Source organism: Galeopterus variegatus, unplaced genomic scaffold, assembly GCF_000696425.1.
Source record: "Galeopterus variegatus unplaced genomic scaffold, G_variegatus-3.0.2 Scaffold6034, whole genome shotgun sequence".
Taxonomy (NCBI): domain Eukaryota; kingdom Metazoa; phylum Chordata; class Mammalia; order Dermoptera; family Cynocephalidae; genus Galeopterus; species Galeopterus variegatus.
In genome coordinates this window covers 30,022-45,633 of record NW_007732145.1, presented here as the reverse complement: position 1 = coordinate 45,633, position 15,612 = coordinate 30,022, and the positions used below count along the sequence as shown (strand labels likewise).

At 34.7% G+C, this 15,612-nt stretch overlaps 1 protein-coding gene across 1 annotated transcript in view; it reads right to left on the bottom strand.

Annotated features, from left to right (window-relative positions):
• The window catches only part of LOC103605734 (disintegrin and metalloproteinase domain-containing protein 32-like), a gene marked incomplete at its 5' end in the record, with an annotated part of 103,962 nt that overhangs the window by 61,308 nt on the left and 27,042 nt on the right, over nt 1–15,612 (bottom strand). Inside the window, 2 exons of the mRNA XM_008590356.1 lie at nt 3,565–3,648; nt 6,480–6,610. Of these exons, the coding sequence (XP_008588578.1) occupies nt 3,565–3,648; nt 6,480–6,610 (215 nt within the window). The remainder of the gene's footprint in view (nt 1–3,564; nt 3,649–6,479; nt 6,611–15,612) is intronic.

The following is a 15,612-nucleotide window of genomic DNA, read 5'->3' as shown; positions in this document are numbered from 1 at the left end:
GGTTGCAATCATTTTTTTACGTACTGATGATAAACAAAAAGAATTTGAAATTAAAAATACAATGCTGTTTACATTAGAACTCCCCAAAACTGAAATATTTACATATAAATCTATCAAAATATGTATAAGATCAATATATGGAAATTTATGAAACTCTAATGAAAAAAATCAGAGAACTAAATACATTGTATCTATATGTTCATGAATAAGAAGACTCAATATTATCAAGATGTCAGTTCTTCCAACTTGTTCTACAGATTTAATGCAATCTCAGTCATAATCCCATCAAGTTATTTTGTGGAAATCAAACTGATTTTTCAAAATTTTTATGAAGAGGCAAAAGACCCAGAATAGGCAAAAGAAGAACAAAGTTGAAGGAGTGATACTATCCAACTTCAAGACTTAACTATAAGTCTATAGTAATCAAAACAGTGCAGTATTTGAAAAATAGACAAATAGATAAATGGAATAGAACAGAAAGCCCAGAAATAGATTCACCTAAATATAGTCAACTGATCTTTGACAAAGAAGCGAAGGCAATACAGTATGGAAAAGATCACTTTTTGAAGAAAATAATGAATTGAGAAACTGCACTTTCTAAAATTAAAATTTTCTCCACTGCAAAAAAACACTGTCAAGAGAATGAAAATATAAGCCTCAGACAAGCAGGAAATATTTGCGAAAGACACATTGGATACAGGACTGTTATCTAAAATACACAAACAACACTTAAAATTCAACAATAACAAAACAAATGACCTGATTTAAAAATGGGCAAAAGACCTTAACAGACACCTCACCAAAAAAGATATATAGATGACCAATAAATATATTAAAATTGGTCCACATCATGTCATCAGAGAAATGCAAATTGAAACAACAGTGAGATACCACTATACACCTTAGAACTAACAAGTTATTATAGCAAGGTTGCCGGATACAAGGTTAATGTACAAAAGTCAATCACTTTTCTATATATTAACAATAAACAAATGAAATTTGAAATTAAAAATATAATCCAGGGCCGAGCCCATGGCGCACTGGGGAGAGTGCGGTGCTGGGTGCACAGCAGCGCTCCCGCGTGGGTTCGGATCCTATATAGGGATGACCGGTGCGCTCACAGCGCTCACTGGCTGAGCGTGGTGCAGCCGGTCTCAAAAAGGACAAAAATATATATATAATCCAAAATCCAAAACACTGACATCATCAAATGCTGGTGAGGATGTGGAGCAAAAGGAACTCATTCATTGCCAATGGGAATGCAAAACAGTGTAGCCACATTGGAAGACGTTTTGGCAGTTTCTTACAAAACTAAGCACACTCTTATCATATGATCCAACAATCACAAACGTTAGTATTTACCCAAAGAGGCTGAAATTTTATGTCCGCACAAAAACCTGCATAAAAATGTTTATAACAGCTTTATTCGTAATTTTCAAAACTTGAAAGCAACTAAGATGTTCTCCAGCAGGTGAATGGATAAATAACCGTGATACATTCAAACAATGGAATATTATTTAGCACTAAAAAGAAATGAGATATCAAGCCATGAAATGACATGGAGAAACCTTAAATGCATATTACTAAGTGAAAAGGCCAATCTGCAAAGGCTTCATACTGTATGATTCCAATAAGATGACATTCCGAAAAAGGCAAAAGCATGGAGACAGTAAAAAAATCAGTAGTTGCCAGAGGCTAGGGGGAGGGAAGGATAAGAAGGCAAAGTACAGATGATTTTTAGAGCACTGAGAATATTTGGTATGATATTACAATGGTTAATGCATATCACTACACGTTTATCAAACTCCTAGAATATACAATACTAAGAGCGAACCTTAATATAAACTATGGACTTTGGGAGTTAATGAGGTGTCCACATAGGTTCACTGTAACAAATGTACCACTCTGGTGGGGGATGTTGATGGTGGAAGAGGTTGCACAAATGTGGAATGAGGGGGTATATGAGAAATCTCTGTACTTCCCACTCAATTTTGCTAAAAACATAAAGCTGCTCTAAAATATAAAGTCTATGGTTTGTTTTTCAATGGAGAAAACAATAGTTTTCCATGACCTTATGTATTCACAGACACAGGAATTACAGCTTAATTATCTTTCCTTGTGAAAAGGTTACTGTATTTACTGGAATATTTAACACCATCGGAAAAAGTACCCGAATACAGCGATAAAATTCTTAGGTCATCAGCTATTTAATTCTACTCAGAATGTTCTCTTAAATTAATTATGGCTGCTGAATTTAACTCAATTCGGCTCCAAATTGAAGCTAGATGCAACAGGGCCTGACATATAGTAGGAANAAGCACACTCTTATCATATGATCCAACAATCACAAACGTTAGTATTTACCCAAAGAGGCTGAAATTTTATGTCCACACAAAAACCTGCATAAAAATGTTTATAACAGCTTTATTCATAATTTTCAAAACTTGAAAGCAACTAAGATGTTCTCCAGCAGGTGAATGGATAAATAACCGTGATACATTCAAACAATGGAATATTATTTAGCACTAAAAAGAAATGAGATATCAAGCCATGAAATGACATGGAGAAACCTTAAATGCATATTACTAAGTGAAAAGGCCAATCTGCAAAGGCTTCATACTGTATGATTCCAATAAGATGACATTCCGAAAAAGGCAAAAGCATGGAGACAGTAAAAAAATCAGTAGTTGCCAGAGGCTAGGGGGAGGGAAGGATAAGAAGGCAAAGTACAGATGATTTTTAGAGCACTGAGAATATTTGGTATGATATTACAATGGTTAATGCATATCACTACACGTTTATCAAACTCCTAGAATATACAATACTAAGAGCGAACCTTAATATAAACTATGGACTTTGGGAGTTAATGAGGTGTCCACATAGGTTCACTGTAACAAATGTACCACTCTGGTGGGGGATGTTGATGGTGGAAGAGGTTGCACAAATGTGGAATGAGGGGGTATATGAGAAATCTCTGTACTTCCCACTCAATTTTGCTAAAAACATAAAGCTGCTCTAAAATATAAAGTCTATGGTTTGTTTTTCAATGGAGAAAACAATAGTTTTCCATGACCTTATGTATTCACAGACACAGGAATTACGGCTTAATTATCTTTCCTTGTGAAAAGGTTACTGTATTTACTGGAATATTTAACACCATCGGAAAAAGTACCCGAATACAGCGATAAAATTCTTAGGTCATCATTTTTCAATGGAGAAAACAATAGTTTTCCATGACCTTATGTATTCACAGACACAGGAATTACAGCTTAATTATCTTTCCTTGTGAAAAGGTTACTGTATTTACTGGAATATTTAACACCATCTGAAAAAGTACCCGAATACAGCGATAAAATTCTTAGGTCATCGGCTATTTAATTCTACTCAGAATGTTCTCTTAAATTAATTATGGCTGCTGAATTTAACTCAATTCGGCTCCAAATTGAAGCTAGATGCAACAGGGCCTGACATATAGTAGGAACCCAAATAATATTGATAAATTAATGAGTGATACTCAAAAATGTCCAAGGGAGATGTAATTCAGGGAAACATGTGCTTACTTACTCCATTTCCAGAGCACTTTTGAGAACACTGTAGGGCGTCTCCCTTAATCGTCCCTGTGTCTATACATACACTATTAAAGCATATCTAAAACACACACACAAAAAAAAGGTTTCAAGTCAGAAGGATCTAGCCACAATAACAACACAATTAGTAATTGTATAACATAAAACCATTACTATTCAATGCTATAAATTTACCTCTAAATATTGCTTCTGCTACATTCCACAAATTTTAATCAGTTGTATTTTCATTTTCATTTAGTTCAAAATATCTTAAAATTTTTATTGAGCATTCTCCTTTGGCCCATGTGTTATTTAAAAGTGTGTTGTTTAAACTCTAGGTATTCATTGATTTTCCTGGTAACCTTAATGCAAACTACGGACTTTGGGTGACGATGATGTGTCAGCATAGGCTCATCAGTTTTAACAAGTGTAACATTCTGGGTGGGTTGTGAACACTGGGGAAGGTTTTACAAGAAGATAGGGGGCAAGGAGTTTATGGGAACACTCTGAATCTTTCACTCAGTTTTGCTGTGAGCCTAAAACTGCACTAAAATAAAAAGTCTATTTTTAGATAAATAATTTTTTTAAAAGATCCAATGCAGGGATATGGGGGATAGTAATTAAATAAGATTGGCCATAATAAAAGTATCATAACCAAAGAACTACTTTTTATTATAATATCATGAGACCTAACAAAACTATTCCTGAGCTCACAGTTAAAAGAATACCCTATATTCATTGCACATATAAATTTTTTCATAGAAAGAAAATCAATTTGATATAATCATGGCATATATTTTGTTTTCACAAAATATGAGGTATTATTAGAGTCCCCTAAATATTTAATAGAACTAAAAATTTTTATTAAAATATACTAAAGATATATTTCGTTCTGTTATGGAATGTTATCCCGTAATAATAAAAATCCAGATATAATTCTTTTAACTTTGTTATAATTAGAGGACTAAGGATATACTCCCAACTCCATTACTTAAACAATCTCAACTTTCCTAAGTTGCAGGGTTTTTTAGATGAGTACAATAATGCGTTTTCTTTAAAAATGTCATTTTAGAAAATGTAAATAGCATTTGAGTTTGTTTTTAGTTTAAGATAATGTATGTGAACATGATCTCCTTTTAAATATTAGGCACGGCACAACTCTGTCCAAAAAAATGGCCTCACAACACCTATTCTAAATTCAAACAATCGAACCCTTTTAAACCTTTTATTTGTTGAGTTTTCTCACTGTTCATTGGCCATGATGGTTTGTCTAACAACTCTTTTTGGAATGTAGTATCTGTTGTCTGCCTGGCTCTTTTGAAATTGAAATAGAGTCCCACTATGTAGGGACACTAACTTACAAAAACAGAATTGCCAAGAATGTTTTATCATATATGATTTACAGTATCATTAAAAGCCACCTGGCAAAATTCGTTTTTACACATTATCTCTGAGAAGATGTGTTATAAAAAAAATTCCATGTTATAACAAACAGTCTATTCTTACAAAATTACCTATTGAATAATCTCAAACTATCTATTGGCTGTGGTGCATATTTTAGTTGTTTTTGCTCCGTAGGCTTAATGTATCTAGTGAGCTCCCTGGCCTAGACCTTGTTCAAGATGGCATTTATGACTCCTAGGCATGAAGAGGAAACCAGTACTAATGAGACTACATGAGGCTACTTCAAAAAACTTTGTGGAAAAATGAAATTAAAAGATAATATGAATCTTTCCATGAACTTTTTGAAGACTCCTCCTACACTTCACCTATAGTAAACTTCATTTAAACTATAAAACTACTAAAAGTGGCTATTAACATGTACATCTCACATCTATGGATATTAATGCTTGAATATATTAAATAATCAAGTAAGTGGTAGAGTCAGAATTCAAATCTATGTGCATATATCTTTTTATATTGGTTATGAATATTCATGGGGTACAAAGCTGACCATCACCACGGTGCCCAAAATGTGACAGCCAGATCAATACTAGAAGGATGCCCCAAATTGTGATTATTTCCCATGTCCCCCACCCAATTAATTCCTGGCCTCCCTTCCTCCACCCCATTCTTCAGCTCTAGGTCTGCTCTCTGCCTCTGCAAGTCCAGTGCACCACTGTGGTCTTTGTTTCTTTCCTTCTTTCTCTCTTAGTTCCCACTTATGAGTGAAGACAATATGTGTATATATCTTTAAAGCCTCCACTTTATTATATTATTATATTTCCTTATAAACAAATATCTGATCAGGAACTAAATGAGATTTTGAAGTAAATCTCTTTCCTCTGTTTTCTCTAGATTTGAGTTGATGTCAGTGATAACAAATTTTGATAACAATCAATAATAATAGCCAAACTATATTTAGCTCTTACTATGTGCTGGGCATTGAGCTAAGCTATGTCATTTAATCTTCCCAATATCCCTATAGAGTAAATGTTATTATTATCTCTGCTGTGCATGCTGTTGAAGTATCTCATACTGGCTAGGTAAACTGCAAAATGTCAAATTTATAATAAGAGATGAAGATCTGATTCTAAGCAACCTGCTCTAAGTTGTGCTCCTATCCATGGGACCACATAGACACATATATTACTAAGTGAGATTTCTTCTTTCTTCTCCAAAAAGAAAAGTGAGTTTCCATGCTATGGGAAACTCCAATATATTTCCAAAATCTCTCCCTTCCTCACTCCAGCCCCCAAATACTTGGAGTTTCCTTGCTCCTAACAATGAAATTCTGAAGGGAATAAAACATTCCCATTACCCTCTTACTATTTAAGTTTATTCATTTTCTGCTCCAAATATTCAAGATTACATAGCCCTGGAAATTAATTAAATTTGGACACTTAAATGGGAAGATTTATTAAAGCAATGAATAAAACTAGTTTAAAAATATATATATTTTAAATAAATTACCCTCCCAATATCACAATTAGCACCGTTCTTGACCCTCATTGGATCCAATCTGTAGTCTTTTGGCTCCAATCTATAGTCCATAGTTATACATATTGTGTTGCGTACGTAAGCATAAATCACAGAAACGTTTTCTTTTTGGAAAGGAGTTCGAGAAGGGTAGGTACAAACTAATTTTCCACATATAAGATTCCTGCAAACATAATAAAATTATCTGATTAATATACATTAGGCATTTATAAGGAATGCTTCGCATTTGCTTACTTTGACCAAAAAAAAAAAAAAAAAGGAATGGTTTTCCTTTTATGACAATGTACACAGGAAAAATGCAATGCTTAAACCAGTCCACAAATTCCGTGAGTGTATGAAACATTAGGCATTTATAAGGAATGCTTCGCATTTGCTTACTTTGACCAAAAAAAAAAAAAAAAGGAATGGTTTTCCTTTTATGACAATGTACGCAGGAAAAATGCAATGCTTAAACCAGTCCACAAATTCCGTGAGTGTATGAGTATGTTGTGCTAACTAGCAGTTAGCTCAGTGTCTGGCACATAGTAGGTTTTTAATAAATGTTTTGTTAAAATAAACTTATCACCAAAATATCAAAAAGCTAGCTCTTCATAAGCAGGAGAAATTTATCTCATTTTATAGATACTACGTTGTCTTCATCTTGGTCAAGCAATCAAGTGGATAGGGATACTGTTCTTATTTTTAAAAAACAGGTTTAGAGAGGAAATGTGCAGAGGTTTTTAAGAGTTTCTATTTTGTACCTTTGTCTATTTTTTAAATTGAGTTACTTCTCAAAGGAAGACATAGAAATGGCCAACAGACATGAAAAAATGCTCAGCATCACTCAGCATTAGGGAAATACAAATCAAAACCACACTGAGGGGCTGAGGCATGGCGCACTCGGGAGAGTGCGGCGCTGGGAGAGCAGCAGCGCTCCCACCACGGGTTTGGATCCTATATGGGGATGGCCAGTGCGCTCACTGGCTGAGCGCGGTGCGGCCGGTCTCAAAAAAAAAAAACCACACTGAGATACCATCTCACCCCAGTATGACTGGCTATTAGCAAAAAGACAGAAAATAAATGCTGACAAGAATGCAGAGAAAGGGGAACCCTCCTACACTGTTGATGGGACTGTAAATTAATGCAGCCATTATGTAAAACAGTATGGAGTTTCCTCAAACAACTACAGATAGAACGGCCATGCAATCTAGCAATCCCACTGCTGGGAATATACCCAAAGGAATAAAACTCATCATGTCAATGGAATACCTGCACTCCCATGTTTATCACAGCTCTATTTCCTCTAGCCAAGAGTTGGAACCAACCTAATTGTCCATCAATGGATGACTGGACAAGGAAAATATGGGATAGATACACAATGGAATACTACTCTGCCAGAAAAAAGAATGAAATTCTGCCATTCATAGCAACAAGGATAACTTAGAGAAAGGCATGTTAGGTGAAATAAGCCAGACACAGAAAAAGAAATACCATATGTCCTCACTCATAAGTGGGAGCTAAAAAAATAAATAAACAAAAAGATTAAAAAGGAATAAAGAAAGATACAATAATTTGCTGAACTTTCAAAGGGAAAGAATAGAACTGAGGCCACCAGAGGTGGGAAAAGTAGATGGGGAAGAGTTAGCAGGAAATTAGTAAAGGGCAACAAAAAATGACTATATTATGTAATGCTGAATATACTAATTAAACTGATTTGAGCATCACATATTGCACAGAGGTATTGATATTTAACTCAGTGTCACACAGATATGTGCGCTCAACTATGTTTCAATTGGGCTGACCACCGGTTAGCTCAGTTGGCTAGAGCATGGTGCTGATAACACCAAGGTCCAGGGTTTCAATCCCTGTGCCAGCCAGCCACTGAAGAACTTTTTAAAATAAAATAAAACAATTACGTTTCAATAAAAATAAATAGAATATGGGCAAAAGATTGTGAAAAGAAAGTTTACTGAAGAGGATGAAATGAGGGCAAACAAGCACACGAAAAGATGCTCAACATCACTAGCCATTAGAGAAAAGCAAATTAAGATCACAATAAAAAAATCACTCTACACATTTTAGAAGACGTAAATTAAAAATTAGTGACAATACCCAATACCAAATGCCAGTAAGGATGTAGAGAAACTGAATCTTTCATACACTGCTGGTGGGAATGTATTATAAACTAAATGTAGTATAAGTTAAATGTATATTTAGTCTATGAAAACTAAACATACATGTACCATATGATCCAGCAATCATACTAGATTTCATGTGTAGAAGTGAAAACCTTGGTCCAGACAAAAACTTGTACAAAATTGTACATACCAGATCTACTTGTAAAAGACAAAAACTACGAACAACCAAATTGTCCTTCAGTAAGTGAATGGTTAAACAAATTATGTTACACCCATACCATGGAACACTAGTCAGCAACAAAAAGGTACAATAGATGCAACAACATACATGGATCCCAACAAGCAATAGAAAAGTAATGCAAGAAAACTATAATCGTTTTCCTAGATGCTGAGTGAGAACTCATAAAAAACCTGGTCTATAAGAAAATTCATGATTTTTCCCCAGTAAGAAGAAACTTTACTGTATCTTCAGTTAGTCTAAACTGAAAAGACCAAAATTGCCAACCTATATATTTACCTGTTTTTCCTTTCATTACTATATATTTTTTTATTGCTGAATAAAAAAGTACCAAACACTTGGAGGTTTAAAATAACACCTATTTATTATGTCACAGTTTCAGCAGGTCAGAAGTCCGGCCAGACACAGGTGGGTTTTCTACTCAGGTTCTCACTAGGCTGAAATCAAGAACACTTGGAGGTTTAAAATAACACCTATTTATTATGTCACAGTTTCAGCAGGTCAGAAGTCCCGCCAGACACAGGTGGGTTTTCTACTCAGGTTCTCACTAGGCTGAAATCAAGGCATTTATTGGGGCTTCAGGGTCATCTGAAGTTGCAGCACTCTTCAGAGCTCACTCATTGTTGGTAAAGTTCAGTTTTTTGCAATAATTGGTCTGAGACCCCATTTTCTTGCTAGTTGTCTGCCGTGGATTGCTCTTGGTTCTTAGAAACTCCCCTCCCTCAGGTCCTAGTCGCATACCCTCTCACAACATGGCAGCTTTATTCTTTCAAACCAGCAGGAAAATCTTTCCAACATCTCCCATTTTTTAAGGGTTCAAATTATTAATTCAAGCCCACTCAATATAATCTCCTTTTTAATTAGCTCAAAATTGACTGGTTATGACCGTAATTATATCTTCAAAATTCCTTCACCTTTACTATATAACCTAACACAGGAGTGATATTTAGTTAGATATTTACTGGTTTCATCATATATTCATTAAGGATGCTAAATCTTGAGTGAGTGCATTAGAAACATGGAAGCTTTTCTCTTCTTCCCAACCCCGACTCAATCTTGAGTGTGGTACAATGAGAATTTGGGGGCCCCAGTAGCTCTTTCCCTGGCTTGTGAGGCATTGTTTCATGCCAGGAGAGGATGTATACTTCCCTTCACTGCCTAAAGTGGGGGTATCACCCTAACAGAAGCTTACAGTTGCCATCTCCTCCAGTTTCAGAGGCCTGGCCCAGAAATTTTGCCTGGGAGAAAAAGTAGGCTTTAAAAGAGATATCTCCTAATCTCTTCTCAAAGGAACTGAATTCATTTTCAACAGATCATGGAAAAGTTTAACTACAAAAATTTTCTTAAGGACAGTAAGGTTGTGGTAAAAAATAATAATGATAATAATAATAGAGAGAAATTGATGAATCTAATGAAGATATAGCTCGCATTGTGTGCTGGCTAGTTTTCAGGAGGTAACTGGGAAATGAAACAGCTAGATAGAACCCTCCTGGTATTAGAACAAATATCAACAGTGGCCTCACAAAATATTACATTGAAGGAGCCACAGTTGTATTAGTTTGTTTGAAGAAAAAAATTATACCCCAGGGCATTTCTGAAAGCAATAGAGCAATCAGTTTGCAATTAGTGGAGATTAACTACTAGTGAAGGATAGCACTACCAATACCACTGTTGTCCCAGGGTGATTGTGGATATACCCTAAGCTGTGCTGCCCTAAGGAGCAACACCAGAGGTTTAACATTTTGGAGAGTAAAAAACAGACTTCGCTAAAATTATTCAGCCAGTTACTAAACAAATAAACAAGTACATAACAATAACATGTCTAGAGAAAGGGGAGAGAAAACCAGTACCTATAGTTACTACAATATGTTTTCTAAAATGTCCAGTCTCCAACAAAAAATTATGAGTCACAAAAAGAAACAAGAAAGTATAATCCATGCACCATAGGAAAAAAGCAGGCAACAGAAGCTGCCTGCAAGAGTGACCAGATATTGAATTTAACAAAAAACAATTTTAAGTAGCCACTATACCTATGTTCTCAAGATTAAAGGAAAGCATGATTAAAGTAAAGGAAGGCATGACAGTAATATTGCATCAAATGGAGAATCTCAATAAAGATACAAAAATTATTATATAGAACTAAAAAATTATTAACCAAATTTTTATAAAGAACCACATGAAATAAAGAAGTCTAAAGAGTGGATATGAACTAACAGAATAGAGAATTAGCAAACTTGAAGATAGCTTGATAGAGATTATGCAAGCCAAGCAACACAGAGAAAAATGAAGAAAAACAGAGTCTCGGAGAAGTGTGGGGTAACATTAAGCCCTTCAACATACATATAATGGGAGTTAAAAAAAGGAAAGATGAAAAGGAAGGGAGAAATAAAATTGTCTGAAGAGTTAATAGTTGAAAACTTCCCAAATTTATCAGAAAAAGTAACCTACACATCCAGGAAACTCAACAAACTACAAGTAGCACAAATGCAAAGAAACCCACAGACAGACACATCATACTTAAAATGCTAAAAGTCAAATCCAAGGAGAAAATCTTGAAAACAACAAGAAAAAATGATGCACAAAGGAACCCCAATAAGATTGATAGCTGCCTTCTCATCAGAAACCATGGAGGCTGGGATAGCCCCCACCCACGACATCCACATCCAGCCCAGCAGTGACCACTGAGCTGCCATGGGAAGTGCCCTGTACTCCTGAGCTGGGGCAGTGGGGGGCCGAGGGCCTCAGCCAAGCCCCCCTCAACATCCACACCCAGCCCACTGACAACCATCGAGCTGCCACCAGAAGCCCCCTGGACTCCTCTTCTGTAATGAGGGGACTGCCATGGGTCTCAACCATGCCCCCCTCCTTCCACCTTTTTCCCCTCACCCCACTCTCCTTTGCCCTCTCTCCTCCTTCCAACTGCTCCGCAACATCTTAGAATATAAAATAATAACAATAGTAACAAATGAATTTTAAAAAAAGAAACAATTAAGGCAAGATGGCAGTAGGACACAATCTATCAAAGCTAACAGCAAATTATCTGAAAAATGAATCAAGAAAACAATTCCATTTAAAATACCTACCAAAAAGTATTTTGGAATAAATTTAACCAAGGAAGTAAAATATCTCTACACTGAAAACTCTAAAACATTGATAAAAGAAATTTTAAAATACACAAATAAATGGAAGAATTAATACTGTTTAAATGTTCATACTACACAAAGCAATCCAAATTTAATGCAATCCCTATCAACATACCATTGACATTCTTCACAGAAACAGAAAAAAACAAGACTAAAATTCATGTGGAACCACAAAGGACCCTGAATAGCCACAGCAATATTGAGCAAAAAGAACAAAGGTAGAGGAGACATCACACTATCTGACTTCAAAATATACTACAAAGCTATAGCAACCAAAACAGCATGGTTCGGACATAAAAACAGACACATAGACCAATGTAACAGAATAGAGAATCCAGAAATAAATCCATGCATTTACAGCCAACTCATTTTCTCAAAGGTGCCAAAAACACGTATGGGGAAAGGATATTCTCTTAATAAATGATGTTAGCAAAACTGGATATTCACATGCAGAAGAATGAAAGTAGACCTTAATTTCATACCAGATAAAAAAATCAACTGAATATGGACAAAAGATAAATGTAAGACCTAAAATTATTAAACTACTAGAAGAAAACATAGGGAAAAGCTTCATGATACTGGTGTAGGAAATGATTTTTTTTTTTGATATGACCTCACATGAATAGGAAACAAAAACAAATATAAACAAATGGGAGTACATCAAATTAAAAGCTCTGAACAGCAAAGGAAACACTCAACAGAGTAAAGAGACAACTTACAGAATGAGAAAATACATTTGCAGATAAGTTGGCTATAAATGTGTGGGTTTATTTCTGGGCTCTCTGTCTGTTGCATTGATCTATGTGTCTGTTTTTAAGCTAGTACCATGCTGTTTGGGTTATAATAGCTATGTAATATATTTTGAAGTCAGATAGTGTGATGCCTCCAGATTTGTTCCCCCCACCTGACCCCCTAAGGAATGATTGAGCTATTTGGGCTCATTTGTGGTTTCATACAAAATTTTTTATTATTATTTTTTTATTTCTGTAAAGCATGTCATTGATATTTTTGTAGAGATTGCACTGTTTGTAGACTGCTTTGGGATATATGGCATTTTGACAATATTATTTTCCTCAATACAGAAACATAGGATATATTTTCATTATTTCGTGTCCTCTTACATTTCATTCACCATTGTTTTAGAGTTTTTAGTGTAGAGATTTTTCATCGCTAATTAAGTTTATTTCTAAATATTTATGCAGCTATTGTAAATGGGATTGCAACCTTGATTTCTTTTTCATCTTACTCATTATTAGTGTATAGAAATACTGATTTTTCTATGTTAAATTTCACATCCTGTAACTTTACTGAATTTATCAGTTCTAAGAGTTTGGTGAAGTCTTTGGGTTTTTCTAAATATAAAATGATGTCATCTACAAACAGGGACAATGTGACTTCTTCCTTTCCAATTTGTATTCCTTTTATTTCTTTCTTACCTAATTGCTCTTGCTAGGATTTCCATTACTGTGTTGAATAAAAGTGGTGAGAGTGAGCATCTTTGTCTTTTTCCAGATCACAAAGGCTTTCAATTTTCCCATGTTAGCTGTGTGTTTGTCATATATCACCTTTACTATTTTGAGGTATGTTCCCTCTAAGCCTGACTAGTTGAGAGTATTTATCATGAAAATGTTAAATTTTATCAAAAGCTTTTTCTGCACCTATTGAGATAATCATATGGTTTCTGTCCTTCATTCTGTTGAAGTGGTGAATCACATTAATTTATTTGCATGTACTGAACAATCCTTTCATCCCTGGGATAAATCCTGCTTGATCACAGTAAAGAATCTTTTTGATGTGCTGCTGGATTTGGTTTGCTAGTATTTTGTTGAGAATTTTTGCATTTATCTTCATTAGGGATATCGGCCTGTAGTTTTCTTGTTTTGTTGTGTTCTTGTCAGGTTTTGATATAAGGTAGTGCTGGCCTCATAGAATGAGTTTGAAATATTTCCTGCCTCTGATTATCTGAAATAGTTTGAAAAGAACTGATAGTAATTTTTCTTTAAAAGTTTGATAGAATTTTGCAGTGAAACTGTGTGGTCCTGGGATCCTCTTTGTTGGGAGACTTTTTATCATTGATTTAATCTCTTTTCTCATTTTTGATCTGTTTGTTTTTTTATGCCCTCATGGTCCAATCTTGGTAAGTTGTATGTGTTCAGGAATTTATCCATTTCTTCTATGTTTTTAAATCTGTTGTCACTGAGTTGTTCATAATAATTTCTAATGATCCTTTGTATATGGTCCAATCTTGGTAAGTTGTATGTGTTCAGGAATTTATCCATTTCTTCTATGTTTTTAGATCTGTTGTCACTGAGTTGTTCATAATAATTTCTAATGATCCTTTGTATTTCTTTCTTTCTTTCTTTTTGAGAAAAACAGATTTGCCTTTTTTTATTGAAACATAATTGATTGCATATATCTTTTGGGGTCTTTATATTTCTTGGCTATCAGTTGTAATGTCTTTTTTGTTTCTGATTTTATTTCTTTCTCTTTATAAGGGGGGGAATCTTCACTCATTTTTTCTTCATTGGTTCAGTTAAAGGGTTTTCTATTAAGTTAATCTTTTCAAAAAAACAATCTTTTTTACTCTCCATTCTACTTAGTTCTGCTCTGATCTTTATTATTTCTTTCTGTCTACTAATTTTGGGTTTGGTTTGTTCTTGCTTTTCTAGTTACTTGAGATGCATTATTAGTCTTTCTACTTTTTTGATGTAGGTGTTTATTGCTATAAAATTCCATCTTAGTACTGCTCTTGATGAACCTCAAAGGTTTTGTTATGCTGTTTTCCATTTTCAGTTTCAAGATGTTTTAAAATATCTTTCTGAATTTCTTCATTGACCCATTGGTCATTTAAGAGTGTGTGGCTTAATTTTCATTTATTTGTAAAATTTCCAAGTTCCTCCTGTTATTGATCACTAGTTTTAATCCATTGTGTGAAGAAAATATACTTGATATAATTTTGATTTTTTTTGAAAATGTAAGACTTGCTTTTTGGCCTATTGTCTATCCTGGAGAATGTTTCATGTGCTGATGAGAAAAAGGTGAACTCTACAGCTGTTGTTGAAATGTTCTGTAAATATCTTTTAGGTCCATTAGGACTAGAGTGTAGGTTAACTCCAATGTTTCTTTGTTGATTTTTTATCTGGATGATTTGGCCATTACCAAAAGTGGAATGTGGAGGTTCCCTACTATTATTGTATTACAGTCTATCTCTCTCTTTATATCTATTAATATTTGCTTTATATGTTTGAGTGCTCTGGTGTTGAGTGCATATATATTTACAATTGTTATAACCTCTTGCTGAATTGACCCATTTATCATTATATGTCTCTTTTTATGGCTTTTTATTTAAAATCTATTTTATCTGATATAAGTATAGCTACTCCTGTTTTTAATTAGGTTCCCATTTGCATGGAATATCTTTTCATCCTTTCACTTTCTATCTGTGTATTTTTATAGGTGAAGTGAGTTCCTTGTAGACAACATATACTCAGGTTATTTTTTTTATATCCATTCAGAAAATCTGTATCTTTTGGGCCAGCCCAGTGGCGCACTGGATAGTGCGCCGCTTGGGAAGCGTGGCGGCGCTCCCGCCCGAGGATTCGGATCCC